This window comes from Hippichthys cyanospilos, chromosome 2, assembly GCF_059441005.1.
Source record: "Hippichthys cyanospilos isolate Australia breed blue-spotted pipefish chromosome 2, RoL_Hcya_1.0, whole genome shotgun sequence".
NCBI classification, from domain to species: Eukaryota; Metazoa; Chordata; class Actinopteri; order Syngnathiformes; family Syngnathidae; genus Hippichthys; species Hippichthys cyanospilos.
Window position 1 is genome coordinate 31099869 of NC_142370.1, and position 16806 is coordinate 31116674.

The following is a 16806-nucleotide window of genomic DNA, read 5'->3' on the forward strand; positions in this document are numbered from 1 at the left end:
AAACTCGAATACAATGATTCACTGCAGTCTGGTTGCTCGGTACAACATGTGAAATGGCGACGCGTGGGCTAGCTATGGCGGCGTATCCCATACATTTCGTTCATCCATCAAACCGTTTTCTATGGCGCCCGTCCTCATTAGGGTCGCGAATGAGCTGGAACCTATCCCAACTGACGTTGGGCTAGATTGAAACACCCTGGACTGATCGCATGCCAAATGCTCTTCTGTACATTTCTTTCATTAAATCAAATTCTAACTCGGCTGATTGCCTACGATAAATCCCATCGTTACATCGACTCGCGATGAGGCCCGCGATGTCAACTTGAGTGGAAGTAACCAAATATGGTTCCGAGACAAAAAGGATCCCTTCAGCTTGCCACGACATGTTTACATCTTTCCAATGCACAACTCCATTAGGTGGCTTTTAAAATGTTGCTGCTTAGTAATCAATTGGAGCATATGTTCTCAGAAAGGTCCAACAACTGACTTTAGACTGGAAAAAAAAAAAAAAAAAACAAGTAAAGAACACTCTATACAGGAACACACAGTTCTAGTGTGTGGAGTAAGTTTCCATTTAATTAATGGCTGGAAGCAGTTTCTAGAAGAGTGAGCGCACAACTTGTAAGGGAAATAAATAAAAGGAGACAAAGCTTGTTTTGTTGGTCTAACACTTTTTTTTTCAAGTGAAAAACACACACTCAAAACGCTACGGTCAATGATGTCATTTTCGTTCGAAACTGCCCCGGGTTACATCACAAGACTTTCTTTATTACAGAATATACATTGGAACACCGGCGATTTTTTTTTCCTCATCTGCCAAGCTTTTCCAAAATGTGTCAGACACAAAACAAACAAACAAAAAAAAACAAAACATGCATGTTCTGTACAGAGTCCACGGACAGTCCGCTCTTGGATCCACTTCAAAATTCATCCACGCTGGATTGAAGTCTTTTTACAATGCCGCAAAAAACGAGAACACACACGTCAATATATGATGTTAATACGCTCATGGATCCTTGTGTAGCTACACCACAAGAATCTCCAACCCAGATAGTGTTCACTTCAACTAGTGTGTGATTAAGGTGACCATCAAACCGAAAACAAAAAAAAAAGAATAAAAGTCCAACAATGCAGAATTCACTCTGCTGTACGTTTTCAGATCATTTGATCTCCATGGAAAGATATCAGTGATGTCAAAGAAAAAACAACGACTGAATATCTCCTGGTTGCTCAATATACTTAAGGTGGAAAAAACAGAAGAAATGTACATCAGTAAGCTTCATTTTTATGAAGCAACTCACCTCCCAAGCACATGCAGCAATGTCCTTCTGCACATATATCCCACATGATTTATTTGATCTTTCTATTCTTATTGTATATAGTTAAGAAAAATCATAATTAATTCAAGAAAAATACAATTTTGTTGATAGTTTGACTTGTTCTGCTGGTTAATTCCAGTGACCCGAAGCAGCATATTTTAATTAAACAACAATAATAATATGGCATTATTAACAAGCATTTTTTTAGCTACTTATTCTCACTAAAGTCGTGGGGCTGGAATCGAACCCGCAGCCAGACACGCTAGTCCCTCTTCTACTGTGCCGTCCTGTACTATTATCATTATTATTACAGTTGTTTTAAAGCAACAATGGGCTTTTTTTCTGTATGGGTTTGGGATGTCCAACTGTATTTGAATGCACCACACGTCTTCCTGGTCAGCAGCTACGGGAGATGTGTCACGCTAATTGCAACACAACCAGATCTCCAAGGAAAACTTCAAAACAAAAGCTTACCACGATTATCGCATTGACGTTTATGTATTATTTGGTATGTTTAATTTGAAATTGTCAATGCAGCGCGTTGATAACATGTTACGTTATGTTGTTACGCGATACTTCTTTTCTATCACGCTTCGGTGAAAAATGTATTTGTCCACTTGCCTTTTACTCAAGAGGCATGTCAAAGTTAATGACACTTCGTAGCTGTAGGGGGTGCCATTGAGCAAGAAAGAGCCCAAATGTTATTTACAGTGGCTTTAAAATGCTCATCCGTAACCTTTAGCATGGCAGATCTTCCTTGTGGTGATGTGATGTGACAAACAAATCGAGTCTTTTGAATGGTTCTGGGACCCGAGTCTTTGTAAAGAGCTGTTCAATTCACCACTACCCCCTCTTCTTCCTCCACCCCAACTCATCCCCCTTTGGAGAGGTTACCATCCAAGCATATTATCACTATGCAGTCTTAGCTTTCAAGAAAGGGCAAAAAAAAAAAAAAAATCAAATGGAGGGACCAGTGGAAAAGTGTGTGTGATAGATGTACAGTAATAGCTTTTGTCAAGCTATTTTAATGTCGAAATGTGTGCTATCCAATGTGTGCAAAGTGTTCCGCATGGTTATAGTTAGGTAAAGAGGATAAGAAGTTATGGTTATTGTTATTGTTATAATGAATTTAAAAAAGAAATTAAGATAATTCCACGTCAAAAATGAAACAATCTTTGGCACAATTCCCAACATGCCTGACATACTTCCTACTAGGACTGCACGATCATGGCAACAATAATAATCACGATTATTTTGGTGAATATTGAAATCAGGATTATTCCTCATGTTTGGTCAAAAATGTCTATTTATTGCCCCGCTTTTAAACACACTACATTAACAAGGCTTCAAGGCTTGATACTTACAAATAATAATAACTAAAATAAATAAATACGGTAATTAACTTACTTGCTGAGTGCAAACCAATGACGAAAACGAAGCCTACGCCAACTTAGAACCAAGCACATTGTTTACTTTTAAGCAAAGTTGAATCAATTAGCAGTCAAAATGTCATTTTCGGTTATTCCAAACCGAATCTATTCCAATTTTTTCCAATCGGATATTTCAATATCTCAATGTCTCAATTGACAGCTAGCACGATATATAGTGGGAATCAGGTGAGAAACTCAACACTAGTTCACAATGGTACACAATATATCAGGGTGAGAAAAGCAGAAGCTTTTGTCTTGCAAACATGTGAGGGACATTGCCCCCTGGTGGTAGGATGACAAAGTGCTTGATTTGACATTTAAGGTAGACGGATTTTTAAATGTTAATATCACCGAGGATCAGCTTAATTAATCGTGGAAGCCCATATCGTGATTAAAATCCGATTATTTGTGCAGCCCTACTTCCGATTTCCAATATTTGAGAGGACAATATTTAATATCCCATCAGTTAAGCACTCAAGGTTTGACATGAATTGTGGCTTATGACTAACTCTAGCATTAATATTATGAGTAAAAAAATTGTTTTGAAATAAACTAAGAAACATAAACAAGCCCGTCTTTTGAACGGCTCTTTTAAGTGAACGGTTTATGAACGAACAGCTCCCCTCAAAGAGCCAAAAGTCCCATCACTCCTTTCTACTTACAATCGGCAATTTTACAAAGAATATTTTAACAACAAGAATTGTATGTTACTGTATGTACACTTCCCATAGTTAGGGATATTCCGTTTTCGGGTTCAATTTCAGAAAAATACACTTCGAGCATCTGTGAACTTTTTAAATGCACATGTCCAACTGTTCATTGTTCCAGTATTTTCTGTATAACTTGCTGTTCTCTAGCAGAAAGCTGAAAGGCAACGTTCACAATGGGCGTTTTGATCCATGAAAGAGCTGATACTATTTACAAGGTCACCAATTTCGGTGCTTTTTTGTGACTACCAACTGTGAGGATCTGTTTGAAGCCTTGCAACTGTTATGTGTTATCTTGGTCCCATGATATGAAAACGTAAGGTCAAAATCAGTTCACCCATAACGCATTTGCTTATTTTTCAAAGGTGTGTTTGATCATAATAAATACTGCTTTCCATGGCGATTGTCAGTGTAAACAATGTGGCATGTGTCATTTTTAGTTGGGAAAATGCACAAAAAAGGAGCGATTTCTTTTTACGTGTTGAATATTTACTTTGTGAACAAAATACCTATATATTTAACGTGTAACTCGTACACGCAGCTGATCCTTCATTCTGCTTTGCCAACTAAAGCAACTCATCGGAATATTTGAGTTCCAAAGTCATCGTGTGTCTCGCTGAGCGTTTGTCACTCAAGTGTCATAAAAAGAAGAATGCCTTTAAGATGGTAAGTGCATGCAAATGTCTTTGTACAGAGTGGCTAGAATTCATGACTGACGTGTTAGTCATGTTTCTGAATACGCTTATATTTATTGTTATTTTAATAAGATTGAACGCTCATTTCATTCAAGAAAATATAATTAGTAGAGATGGGAGAAGATTTTGCCAGATGAGAACGCCGCGGGATTATTCATCCCAGCACAGCACGAGATCTATTTTTTGCCTCTCAGCTGTGATTTTGACGCTCTTCCTAGAAAAACATGTGGCAACGATGACAACTTTCTAGTTTGGACCGTACAATCTGCTCCTCCCAGAGTGAATCACTAGTCGTGACCTGCGATGTAAAAAATTTAAAAAGTTGTGATGAGATCACATTCAGTTAGCGTAGCATATAGTTTAAATTATTCTGTCATGGTTGCAGTTGCTACTGATCACTTTTGAACATGCCAGATTGAGTAAAATGTGTTTTTTGTGGATCTGACATCATTTGTCATTGTAAAAAATGGGGAGAGAGTTATCTTCACATCTCATAGTTTAAATTTAAGTAAAAAAGATGATTATTTAAAAATAATTAAAGAGTAATGTGGAAATGTTTAATTTGGTATCTGTGTTTAAAATAGTTTTAAACAAACTAAAAACGTTTATTTTTATCCCGATACCAAAATATTCAATAGAAGTAGTACTACTGTAGAAAAACAGAATGCGCTTATTACTTTCAAATCACCTGGCAGTGTTTTGGTTTTCCAGGTGAAGAAATGAATGGTAAAATATTGGCATATTACACGGTCCCCCCCAAAATATGCGCTGCATGCTTTGAGAATCACCCTGGAGAACCCACGGGGTCGGTTTCTTATGATAATTTGTCAGAAGAAAAGGCTTCCTGGGTTCTCCACTAGCTCAGCTGCAGCATCTCATGTTTATGTTCAAGTTTACACACTAGCTTGTAAATTTTGTCAAATTTTGCCAGTCTCTCATCTAATTTTCGTGGACTCAATAGCGTGAGACGATTCATCTCGTGGAACTTTGGTCTCATCCCATCCCTAATAATTACATTTGCAATGTTTTCATTTTGCTTTTTAAAATAAAGATTAATGGGTATAACCTTACTGTCCAACAGAAAGACTTTTGCTAAGGATTAAAAAGTTGTAGAATGGGAGACCCCAAAAGTCCAGGAAGACAATAATCTTTTTGAAAAATGAAAACCCGAGTCCTCAAGATGTTTAGCCATTGCCCTGAATGTCTGAAGGACTTCTTAGTGAGCCTTGTTGCACAATATGCAAGTGTACTCGAAAATTCTTGGATTCGTGGGTTCCCGTTTCTCATATTACATTCCGTTTCTTGTTTTCTATCTACAATCAAGTGAGTCATGAATTCCGGCCCGCCCCGAAAACGAAGCGTGTGGACATGCGCGTGCCGGTTCGCTCGGCAACGCGTTCAAGCGCTCCTCGGCGCTCTTTGCTGCGGTTTGCTCCTGCTCTTTCTACCCGCCGCTCTCCCTCCTCCCCCGCCTCCCCTTCCTCCCCCATGCTTGTGCCTCTCCTCCCTTGCCGTCTCCTTAGCCGCATCGCCGTGGCGGCGGCGGTTACGAGGCGGCCGGTAGCCGAGAGCGCGGCAGTGCTGGCCCAGGTTCCCGGGGTGAACCAGCGTCATGGCCTCGCCGTACCAAGGCCGACGCGAGGAGGCGGACCAGGTCGTCAGTCGCTCGGCCGAGGGGCTCCAGACCGCCAGGTGGACGGTGACGGCGGTCCAGTGGTATCCGTGCTCCTCCAATTGGCAATGGTAGACGCCGCTGTGAGACAGCTCGGCGCGACGGATGAGGACGCCTCGCTCGATCACCACCACCTGCTCGCCGGACATCACCTGCGGGGAACATTTGGTCGGGTGAAGAGTTGGGCAAAGTCACATGGCGCTCGGCTGGCGCCGGCGTTTGCTGGAAACCGACCACAAACCAAGAACTAGCTTGATGTTTGTGGCGGAAAAGCATGCTCCCAAAGCTTTGCTAAAGATTTGGAAGTTACTCGTATAATATTCTAAGTTACAAAAATATTAACAAATATTAACAAAGAAAAGTAATATAAACCAACTTTTGACAACTGTTAATTATTTTTTACAGCGTTTATACGGGTTACAGCTTAGTCTAAAACTGAAAAAAATAACCAAGTGTATCGAACTGGCTGAAACTTAGGGGAAAAAAGGTGAAAATTCTTATTTTATTGCAATTACACGTCCCCTCACATCCCCCAGGGGGGCCAGCCCCACTATTTGAGAAGTACTGGCTTAGACAAACCTTTAACCTGTATAAATACTGTAAAATAAAGAGCAAACAGTTGTTGAAAGTGTTAAAAGGATACAGTTTTAGTTAAACAATTTTTATATATAGTAACCTTATTTATGGTCGGCGTAGAAAGTGGGGACGGGGGGCACATTTGTTTCTTTTTCTTAGGGGGTCTTTGCAGAATGTAATTGAGAAGCACCGTTGTATGGGCTCAACTTACATGTCCAGTGCAAGTCCAACAAAAAGTGCAGTAAATTCATGTGCATATATTTTGACTGTTAAAATCATTTATTCCATTTTTAAACCAAAAACGCCACGAGAGGACTGATAAAAATCTGAAGTGTTTCACGAGGCTTCATTTTCCCATCGCTATCCTACAGTACATTATGAATGTGGGCTCTTCTATTCTTTTATCAAGGAAGTCAACCCCAAAATTGTACTTACAATGCAGTAAGTCTAAACATGGCAGTCTGATGAATATTGCATTTGAGGAATATGAAGAAGACAGCAAAATCCTTTTATCGAGCTCACGGCGCGACCATTTTGTCACTTGCTGACACCCGAAAATGATTTCGTAGTTGTTCAGGGCTCAGCTTACATGGCTCGTCTGTTTTCGAAGTTTGGCCACGTGGCGTTTGAAAGTTTTAGTTGAGAGCAATTGCCAAAATGGCCGCCCCTGAGATGGCTAAAAACGGGTTGACGCAATCTACTCAGAATGCTTAGTTTAGAGTCATGGGGCTGAATAAAAATATAATATTTGATAGGAATTTGGGGCGTTGGCTTCCCCCCTTTCATGCTTCCAGGTTGACAATCATTCATATCAGTCATGTTTTTATATCCATTTAATGTTGTGCTTTGTGAGCAGAGCCACTTTCCTACTTTGCAATAAATTCCATTTGCAGCTCCATATCACCACAGTTTTCTTTTTCACATGTTATCACTTTGGGTTGACGAAAAATGTTGGGTGGTCGCCTGTACTGTGTTATGATTTCAACTTCCACAGTATTGAACATGTGTACCTGGTTTAGTTCAGGGCTGTTTTCTCCGGCTTGCTTGTACCATGTGACAGCGGCGTGCCTGGATCGGGGGAGACACTCTAAGTAGGTGCTGTTGCCCTCGGCAACCATCATCAACCTCTGCTCAGCTTCCACCTGCAGCCCAGCTGACAGACAGCAAGGAAGAAATGGAATAAGAGTCAAAGTTGTGCTGGCATCTAAAGATGACAGATGCGAGGTGCAGACTTGTCTGAGTTGTTGCCATGACGACAATTTTGACTTTATTGTCAAAATATAATAATCTGTCCTATGATCAATTATTAAATGTGAGCAGATAATGCCCTACAATATTTTGGTGGATTTCAGTAATTTGCTGATGAGCAACTGCAACCTCAATGCAATTTTGTGAAAATATTTCATTTTAGTTTTTAGACACACTATACATAAAAAAGTGGGCAAAAATAAATTTACCTCCTTGTCTGACACATTGAGTTAATGGATCCTCATCCTCGCCCAAGTGCCGAGCATTTCTCCTGTATAAAACAAACAAAAAAACACTTTTGAAGGTTCCTATTGTCTACAAGATATTCATATCTTTATCCCTCTATATTTATCTCTTCATTTCAGTGTTCAATCAAGTAAAGCAAGAATTGCGGTGATTGGAGGCCAGTTCTGGTGATCTGCTACTTACTATTATATGAACGTAGCTTAGAAGCGGCCAAAATATTTCAAGGATAATTTACTCTTCTTATTTCATGTTTTTGTGGGAAAGCTCTAATAAGCTTCCAGGTTTTTCCATTGATGTATGGGGCCCATGTACTCCAGGGATTCCCAAGCAGTGGTGCAAGACATTGTCTGAGGTAAAGTCTGTGACTTTTTTTTTCTTTTTTTTGTGTGAACACAGTGTTCCATGTAAAAAAAAAAAAAAATGTCAGGCTAAAATTGAGCTCTAAAATGGTTGGCTTCCACATTTTCACCGCACCCAAATCTGGCCCTCCTTGCATAACATTTGGACACCCCTGATTTGGTCAAATGCACACTCATGTGCATGTAAGTGTCTTCAGTTAACTTTCTATTTAGGCAAATGGAGCCTAGTGAATGGCCTTTGATATACCGTATTTTCCGCAATATAAGGCGCACCTAAAAGTCTCTAAAAAAAAAAAAAAAAACTGATGGTGCGCCTTATAATCAGGTGCGCCTTATATATGGATCAATATTGAGATTGGGATCCGTAGATGGGGAACGAAGTGATAAAGTAAGCATTACCTGTTTCTTTTGTGTGTTTACAGTTGAACAAGGTTGCTCATATTGGCATGCTATTGAGAGTTTAGAGTTATTATTTGAGTGATTATTGTTATTACTTTGAGTATTAATATAATGTGATTGAAAAAGTTTTAAAATGTCATTAATTGATGGTGCGCCTTATAATCCGGTTCGCCTCATATAAGGACAAACCTTTAAAATATGTCATTAATTGAGGGTGCGCCTTATAATCCGGTGCGCCTTATAGTGCAGAAATTGTTTGTTTTTTTTTCCGTTTAAAGAGGCAATAGAAATTTAAGGCGTTTTCATTGCATTGTAGCCTTCATTTTTAAACCAGGAGCACCATCTAGAGACGTGAAAAATCTCAAGTGGTTCATGAGACTTCGTTTTCCCCATCACTCCTTTTTGAAACGTGAGAACAACATGCAAGAGTCAAGATTCAAACCGAGAGTCTTTTGACTGTGATGCATGCATACGTACATTATTAAATTGTGAGTTGGCAAAAAGCAAGGACAATTAAAACAGGGGCAGATAGGTCAGAGGGTGGGGGTGGCCCTGGAGTGTGCGTGTGGAGGTTTTTGTGGTGATGGAAAACGTTCACCAGAGAGATGTGAGTTCAATCGTAATCTAAACCAGGCTTCAAAAAAAGGCACAATTCAGGCCTCATGTGTTTCTTCTTTGCTTCTCAGACTTTGGAATATCAGCGACTAATCCCGTGCGGTATGCCTTCCGACAAATTGGAAATGGGGCTCGCACCTGCGCACAGTGGGCATGTAGGGGCTGCAGGCGTGTCCGTCCCAGGTGCAATAAGGGTCTCTGGCCAGGCAGCACTCAGCGCAGGCTTCTCCGTATAGCTCACACTGGTACAGGCCCAGCTGGGACAGCCCTTCCTTGGAGCCCACAAACAACCACTGCTGCATGGAGGGAAGAAGGAAATGTCACGATGCGCAACAAGTTGATTTAATTGCGGTCGTTTCTGCGCGTTCGTGTCATGGCTTTGTGACTGATGCGACTGGGAACCGGTAACCATAGCGACTGTTTTTCTCGGTGCGGAGATGAAGGATGTGTCATGATGTGCTTGTTTGATTGGGTCAGTAAGTAGGGTATGATTTTATCAGGCTTGTCTCATTTATTACCTTCTTCTGAGAAAGTGTCATGGCAGTCACTGGCGATTTGTACTGCGAGGAGAAACACAAAACGATGAGCACTCAAGAGAAATTCAAAAGATGGCACTACAAGGCTTGAAATCATACATTTCTTTGCACGGTAGTTTGGTGAATTATTGTCCTATTTTTATCCAATTTTGTGGAGCTTTTTTTTTTTTAATTCATGGAACATGAAGCATGATATTACTATTATTTTTACGATTATAGAGTTTTATCATTTATCGCGAGGGTAATGTTCCCAAAATTTCGCGCATTTCCATGAAGGGAGATTGAACATTTTTTAACGTCTTTTTTAATAGGGTTTTTTTTTTTTTTGAGAGAGAGGGGGGAATAAAAAATACAGATTTGTGTTTTCCCTTTGGTCCGGTCTGACTTGGCAAAAAAAAAAAAAATAGCAAGATAAACCTGCAATACATATGGCCATAAATGAAAATTGCAAATGAAAAGTGTAAGAGGTGGAATTTTGTTTTGTTTTTTTACATGACTTAGTCCTCAAAAAACGTTTAGTTGGCAGACATGTGCTCTGGTATAACCAACATATTTAAGAAAGAAAAATATCAAGAAAAATGGCAAGGTAAACCTGCAAACGATATGGCCATAAATGAAAACCAATGAGTAGTAGACAAGGAATTCTTTTAAATAAATAATATTGCTATTTTTTTTTGACTGGACTTATTCCTCAGTATTTCGCAATAGCATAACCTCCAGTTGACATATACACCGCCATAACCAAATGCAGAATCTTTTTTTCTTTTTTAAGGTTAAACTAAGATGGAATCTGTCTTGACATCCAAGGCCATAAAAACAACTTAGCCAATTCATTCCTTGGTAGAGTTTGTCAGGTGGTGAGCATACGAGTAAAAAAAGTTGAATTTAAAACTGATATAATCAAATCTTGGCACAGCTAGTGAATAAAAGCCTGCATCAGATACCCTTTCGTGGTCTCATGGTAAATTAGCATAATTGGCTGAGCACTTGGTCCACATGTCCTCAATTGGACAAAAGCACTTATTGATACAGTTCAAATGACTTCAAGAGAAAAAAGGATCAGCTACGCTACCTGGAAGACCTCCAGTTGCTCCAGCGTTACCTCCTGACCTGGACCATGTTCTCTGGGCAGATGGATGGCCTTCAGCACCAGGCCAGAGTCTGAAGAAAAAACATCACGTTTCAAACATTAGCAAAAACCTGCCGTGCACAGGAAAAGACACACATTTAAAGAACTGGTCTTGATGTACCTGTGCCAATGAAGAGGACATCATAAGTGCTGTCCACGGCTTCTACTCTGTCCACCAGCAGTTTGCTAAACTTGTAGTGAACACCCACTCTGACAAGGAGGGGGCGCTCTCCCAGGGGCATCACGTTTTCCTACACAAGAGCAGAAATTTGTTTTCGACTTGAGCATATAATCCAATGAATGCTAGTCATCTCCCCTAAAGGGACAGTGTGTAAAATTTAGACAGTTCTTCATTATGGACAGCTGGAGGTGCTGCATTTACCATTGTCCGTAGCTATAACAAACATGGCCGCCTCCAGAGAAGTGCCACATTCCATGTAAAGTCATTTAATGATAATAATAATTAAATTAATAATGATTTAATGAAAGCTAGACCTACGATGATATTCAAAACATACTGTCGGTCCTTAAGAACACATTCATTTGCAAGTTTTTGAAATATACAAGCATTTAATTTATTCCCGTTTAATGAAAAATGGCCTAAATCTTAGACACTGTCCGTTTAAAGCTATTTGAATCAAAACACACAATAAAGTTAAGAATACTGAAGCCAAATAAAACATGAGAGCAACCTCCAGCAGTGGGTGAGTCCTGCTAAAGAAGATGACATCATCAGGATATTCCCTGGTGGAGCTGTAGCTTCCATAAGTGCTGCTGGGACACTGAGATAGAAAAAACAAGGTCAGTGAGTCATTTCTGATGGCTTCTACTGCATTTTGCATATGTGTGTTTCCACCATCATATAAATCATAATTGAGATGGTGGCAATACCTGACTTTATTTCAAGGTATCGGTACTCGCAATGGGAGCCGATACTACTGTAGTATCATCCGGTCACTTGGAGTAGATATATTTAGTTATTCATTTCATAAAATCCACCCATCCATCCATTTTTTAGTCGCTTATCCTCACAAGGGTTGCAGGCATGCTGGAGTCTAACCCAGCTGATTTCGGGCAGTAGGCGGGGTACGCCCTGAACTGCTTGCCAGCCAATCGCAGGGCATACATGGAAAAACAACCATTCCCGCTCATAAACACACCTAAAGACTATTTAGAGTGTCCAATGTGTCTAAAAATGACTGGTACTAAATGAATTACTGATGTAACCAAATACTTGAGGAAAGAATTAATTAGTCTAATTAATTTAAGTACAAAAGAAATGACTTTAGTCAGTCACTAAAGTACTGAAGTAATCGATTACAATTCAATTGAGTATGAACTCACAGTTCCAGGGCGCGGGTAGGGCACCTTGCCAGTAAACTCTGCCCATTTATACTGCGGCCCTTCTTTGTGCAGAAAGTTTCCTTTAAAAGCCCGGACCACGTCCTCCATTCGGTAAACACACACGGCCGAGCCATTGAGGATGTCGCTGATAAAAGAGGGGAAAAAAAAGATCGGAGGGGAAAGGAAAATCAGATGCAGACGAGGCGAGACATTTTAACTCATTTTAACAGCCTGCATACATGATTATATAAGCAGACGAAGCCGAAAAAAAAGTTTCAGTGATTACTAAATGAGGAGCTTAGTGAGTCATGGTGATTTTTTTTTTTTTTAGTAATTTCCTGCAGAATGTGGCTCAAAGTCTAGCTTGGAAATTTTTTTTTCTACTTTCTACACCTGATTCGCCGCTGTGGCAATTGCACTGCTATTAGATTGATAGGGAACATTTTGGGAGCCATTTTATAAGAGACTGTATAACGGTTCAACTCATCTCAAATGCATATTTTTATTTATTTATTCATTTTTAAGAGTCAAGACATTCAAAACCAGGTACTTCTTTACATATTTTTTTCAAGTGTTTGACTAAAGCACAGGTGTCAAAGTCAAGGCCCGGGGGCCAGATCTGGCCCGCCACCTCACTTTTTGTGGCCCTCGAAATGCTGATTTGACTTCAGGTTTCTGGCTAAAATACCAAAATTGCAAGTTGTCTTTAACTTTTAAAAATTTGGAGGAAGAAAAACAAACATTTTCTTACTCTCCAAATCTCTTTTGAACAGTTTTTGCCGGCTTAAAAAATATTCATAAAAAAAGAAATAACAATAATAACAATATTCAAACTGAGCAATTGAATTGAGAAAAAATAAATCTAGGGGAACAATATATAAAATGTTCACTATGCTAGTTCTTAAAATGTATTGGACTAAATGTGTGTGGTCCTGAGTGTGTTGTGGAGACTCATGCGATGACCTTGGCGAAGATATGCAATTTCACCCCTCCCTGGATTTCTGTCAGCTCCTGCTGAGCTTCCACAGACTTTTTCTCAAAACACTGAAGCAGACCGACTCCCATCACCCCGACTTTGTCACCTGTCATCACACGTGTGCCGCTACTGATTATTCTAACAACGTGTGAAAGGAAACCGGCCAAGGATTTAAGCTCCGCCTACGGTTAGGGTGATGTGTAGCTTACTTGTCGGTCAATTTGTTGAAAACATGTCCCCAAGTTTTATGAGTCAGGTTATAAAGCAATGTTTTGCGAGGGAAAAACAACAATAATAGGTTCTATGCGCCCCCACGAGTTAACACTGCACCCTGATTAATATTATGAATTAAGGAGCCAAATCTATCTGATTTTATCCAACTCGGGAGGTTTTGCCATTTGCTGTACACCCAAAATGACATTATAGTTCCTCGGGGCACAGCAGTCTTCTGAAATAGGTCATGTGACATTCGCAAGTTGAGCTGACTGGTTTTGACCGAACTCCGGAGCAATTGTGATGTCATGTCATCTCTCGTCAACAAAAAGTGGCCGAATGGATGCCCGTGAGTTGGGTTTTGTGGCTTCAAACATAATCCACAAACGCAATATTAATTGCGATACTAAATCTATTTAAACGCAGTAAAAAAAAAAGAAGAAAACCTTCACAATAATGTCCAAGGGATATTAAACCTATTTAGCCATTTTCATCAGCATTTTTTTGTCTAGAATAGTCAAATATCAATTACTAATATTACATGAGTAAAATACCCAAACTATATGACAATTTCTGTACTTAAAGGGTAGGTCAAATAAAATCTTTACAATAATATTTAAGGGAAACTGAAATTATTTATGAATTTTCTGCAGTGAAAATTTAATACCGTGTCTATAATTAATCAAATATCAACGAGTAGAATATTACTTGAGAAAACTTCAAACAATTAGACAATTGCTCCAGATGAAAGGTTAATCCAGGAAAATATTTCCAATAATTTTAAAGGGAAAATGAAATATGTATTATTTTCTGCAGTAAAAACTTACTTGTCTATAATTAATCAACCATCAACTAGTAGAATATTTCTTGAGATACATTCCATAATTATCTGACAATTTTTGTACTTAAAATGTAGGTCCAGTAAAATCTTTGCAATAATATTAAAGGGAAACATATGTATTAATTTTCTGCAATGAAAGGTTAACGTTATGTCTAATTAATCAAATATCAACTAGTAGAATACTACATGAGAGAAATTCCCAAATTATCTAACAATTGCTAAAGGGTCCAGTAAAATTTTTCCAACAATGTTAAAGGATACTGAACTTATACATTAATTTTCATTTTTGTCTATAATTAATCAAATATCGACTTTTGAGTAAAATACCCAAATTATCTGAAAATTGTCGTACTTAAAGGAAAGCAGAGTTAAAAAAAACAGCAACTTTACAACAATGTTAAAGGATCTTAAACTTGTTTTGCAATTTTCACAAGTAAAAATGGAATATTTAGTCTCCCATTAATTTGATAACTAAATTATTTTCCAGGAAATCAAATACTAGGGATGTCTGATCGACCAATTTGAAAAAAGAGATTCTGTATAGTGCTTGGATTTGATAGCAAAAAAAAAAAAGTTGCACGTATTGTGTGACCATGCAGAAAACAAAAAGCTAGTGTCGCAGCAGGATCAGTAACGACGATGACGCCAGCGTCGTTTTGTAGCATGAATGTGGTCAATTGAGGAGTCATTGGCAGAAGGTTCTGCAACCAGTGTGATTCCCACAATATGTTGACTCATCTCGGCGCCGCGCGCACACCGAAGTGTGACCACGGCGGGAATTGTCACAGATGATCTCTTGTTGTTCCGGGTGTCGTAATCGGCAAAAATCTCATGATACATTGCTTATTTGAGCCCTTTACATTCGCACAGTTTCTTGACTCATTCTGAAGGCAGTTGATCAATACCCATGATTCCGTGTTTTTTTTTTTTCCCCCCCACCTTAGGCAATTTCTAATTTTGCTTTGCAGCGTGATTTCCTGCTGACTCCCACCCACCTCCATGCTGGCATCTTGCAACATCGCAAGCAACGTAATTACGAAACAGTGTTGCGATACCTTGAAGTTGTGAACAGGCCGTAGATGAGCGGGCTCTTCTTGTCTTTGCCATGGAGGATGAAGACGTCCTCTGTGGTGAGAAAATGATGAGTGGCGATGTCAGAAAAAAATCGTAAAACTCAGAATTGGATTGTACAGTATGCTTTCTGTGAGCAAATGATGTGATTGGAAATTTACCATAACGTTAGTGTCCCCTTGAAGCTACGATATCAAATCATTTATTGTAAATTTCTGACTGTAAACTGCATCGGCATATAAGCCACAGCAGCAAAAACTAAGAAAAAAATGAGTTAGAGACAATTTGCGTCTTTCTTTGTCTCCCTTTATTTAATGGATTGATTATTTTATTGAATATACAGATAAACACATTCCACATAATTCACATATACAATTATATTTGTAACTATATACATAGATCTATGTATTTTACTGTGTTTACTGTACGCATGACAACTTTTAGACAAGATCTTATTCAACAAATAGATTTTTGATATTTGTCATACTATATTTATAAAACTCATTTTGAACACAAAAATTGATTCATCATTTCGGTTTAATTTCACAATTGTTCGATAAACTGACAGCTCAAACAGAAACACACATTTGCGTTACCGGTGGACTGCCCCCTGGTGGCTGGTGAGAAATAAACAGCAGCTAAACTGCACTGGACTATAAACCGCAGGGCTCAAATCATGAGAAAAAAGTTGCACCTTTTAGTTCAAAAATTACAATATTTCCACAAATGTCTCATTTAATTTATCCCAAACGTCTCTCAGAGATCAAACAAAAGAATTCCAGGTTTGATTGTTTTGTCAATTATTAGCGTGCATGTAAAAGTCAAACCTTTTTGTTAGTGTACTTTGGATCACAACAAAAACAAATTCAGCTGTATTGTACCCTGAAGTGACAATAGTCTGCTTTTCAGTGATCATCTACCAGTTCTTGCGGAAACCTGTTCTTAATGCTTTCTGGGTAAAAGACTTGAAATGCAAAGGAGCCTAAAAAAGGAAGCCAAAAAATTATTTCGTCACCCTCCTTTATTGTGCTAGCTTACTCTCTTCTCTCCTCTGATGACAGACTGCAAAGTGACTTGCGCTTCCCGCATTCCTGACGTTCTTTCTGCTTCAGGTGGCCTCCATGGAACCATACGCTGGATGAAGGTTAATCTCAACTCAACTCAAAACATTGGAGGGATAATTTGCTAGTTGGAGATCAAAAAGCGGGATTTTTCCTTGTCTCTCATTTAAAGTTAAGCCTGGCATTGTTTTTTTTTCACTTTTATCATTTTGACGAGGTTTAAATCAGGTTTGATTTAGTGCTCCTCTCTCTGCCTGAGGTTTTGCCTCAGCCCACATCCTGATGATTTATTATTTAACTTTAGCAAATGCAATACGACCTCCTTCATCCAGGAGGGAAAACGAAGCACACGCACAGGCGTTCCACAAA

The 16806-nt window shown here is 39.0% G+C and overlaps 1 protein-coding gene across 2 annotated transcripts in view; it reads right to left on the reverse strand.

Moving 5' to 3' along the window:
- Nucleotides 1–548: 548 nt before the first annotated feature.
- sema3h (sema domain, immunoglobulin domain (Ig), short basic domain, secreted, (semaphorin) 3H) overlaps nucleotides 549–16806 on the reverse strand; it is a 57791-nt gene continuing 41533 nt past the window's right edge. For both annotated transcript variants that reach the window (XM_088407877.1, XM_088407876.1), the window contains exons 9-18: nucleotides 15361–15430; nucleotides 12276–12420; nucleotides 11624–11713; nucleotides 11053–11182; nucleotides 10875–10963; nucleotides 9785–9826; nucleotides 9405–9562; nucleotides 7857–7918; nucleotides 7410–7552; nucleotides 549–5975 (exon numbers count right to left, since the gene is read on the reverse strand). In XM_088407877.1, coding sequence (XP_088264003.1) covers nucleotides 5550–5975; nucleotides 7410–7552; nucleotides 7857–7918; nucleotides 9405–9562; nucleotides 9785–9826; nucleotides 10875–10963; nucleotides 11053–11182; nucleotides 11624–11713; nucleotides 12276–12420; nucleotides 15361–15430 — 1355 coding nt within the window. In that variant the 3' untranslated portion in view covers nucleotides 549–5549. The remainder of the gene's footprint in view (nucleotides 5976–7409; nucleotides 7553–7856; nucleotides 7919–9404; nucleotides 9563–9784; nucleotides 9827–10874; nucleotides 10964–11052; nucleotides 11183–11623; nucleotides 11714–12275; nucleotides 12421–15360; nucleotides 15431–16806) is intronic.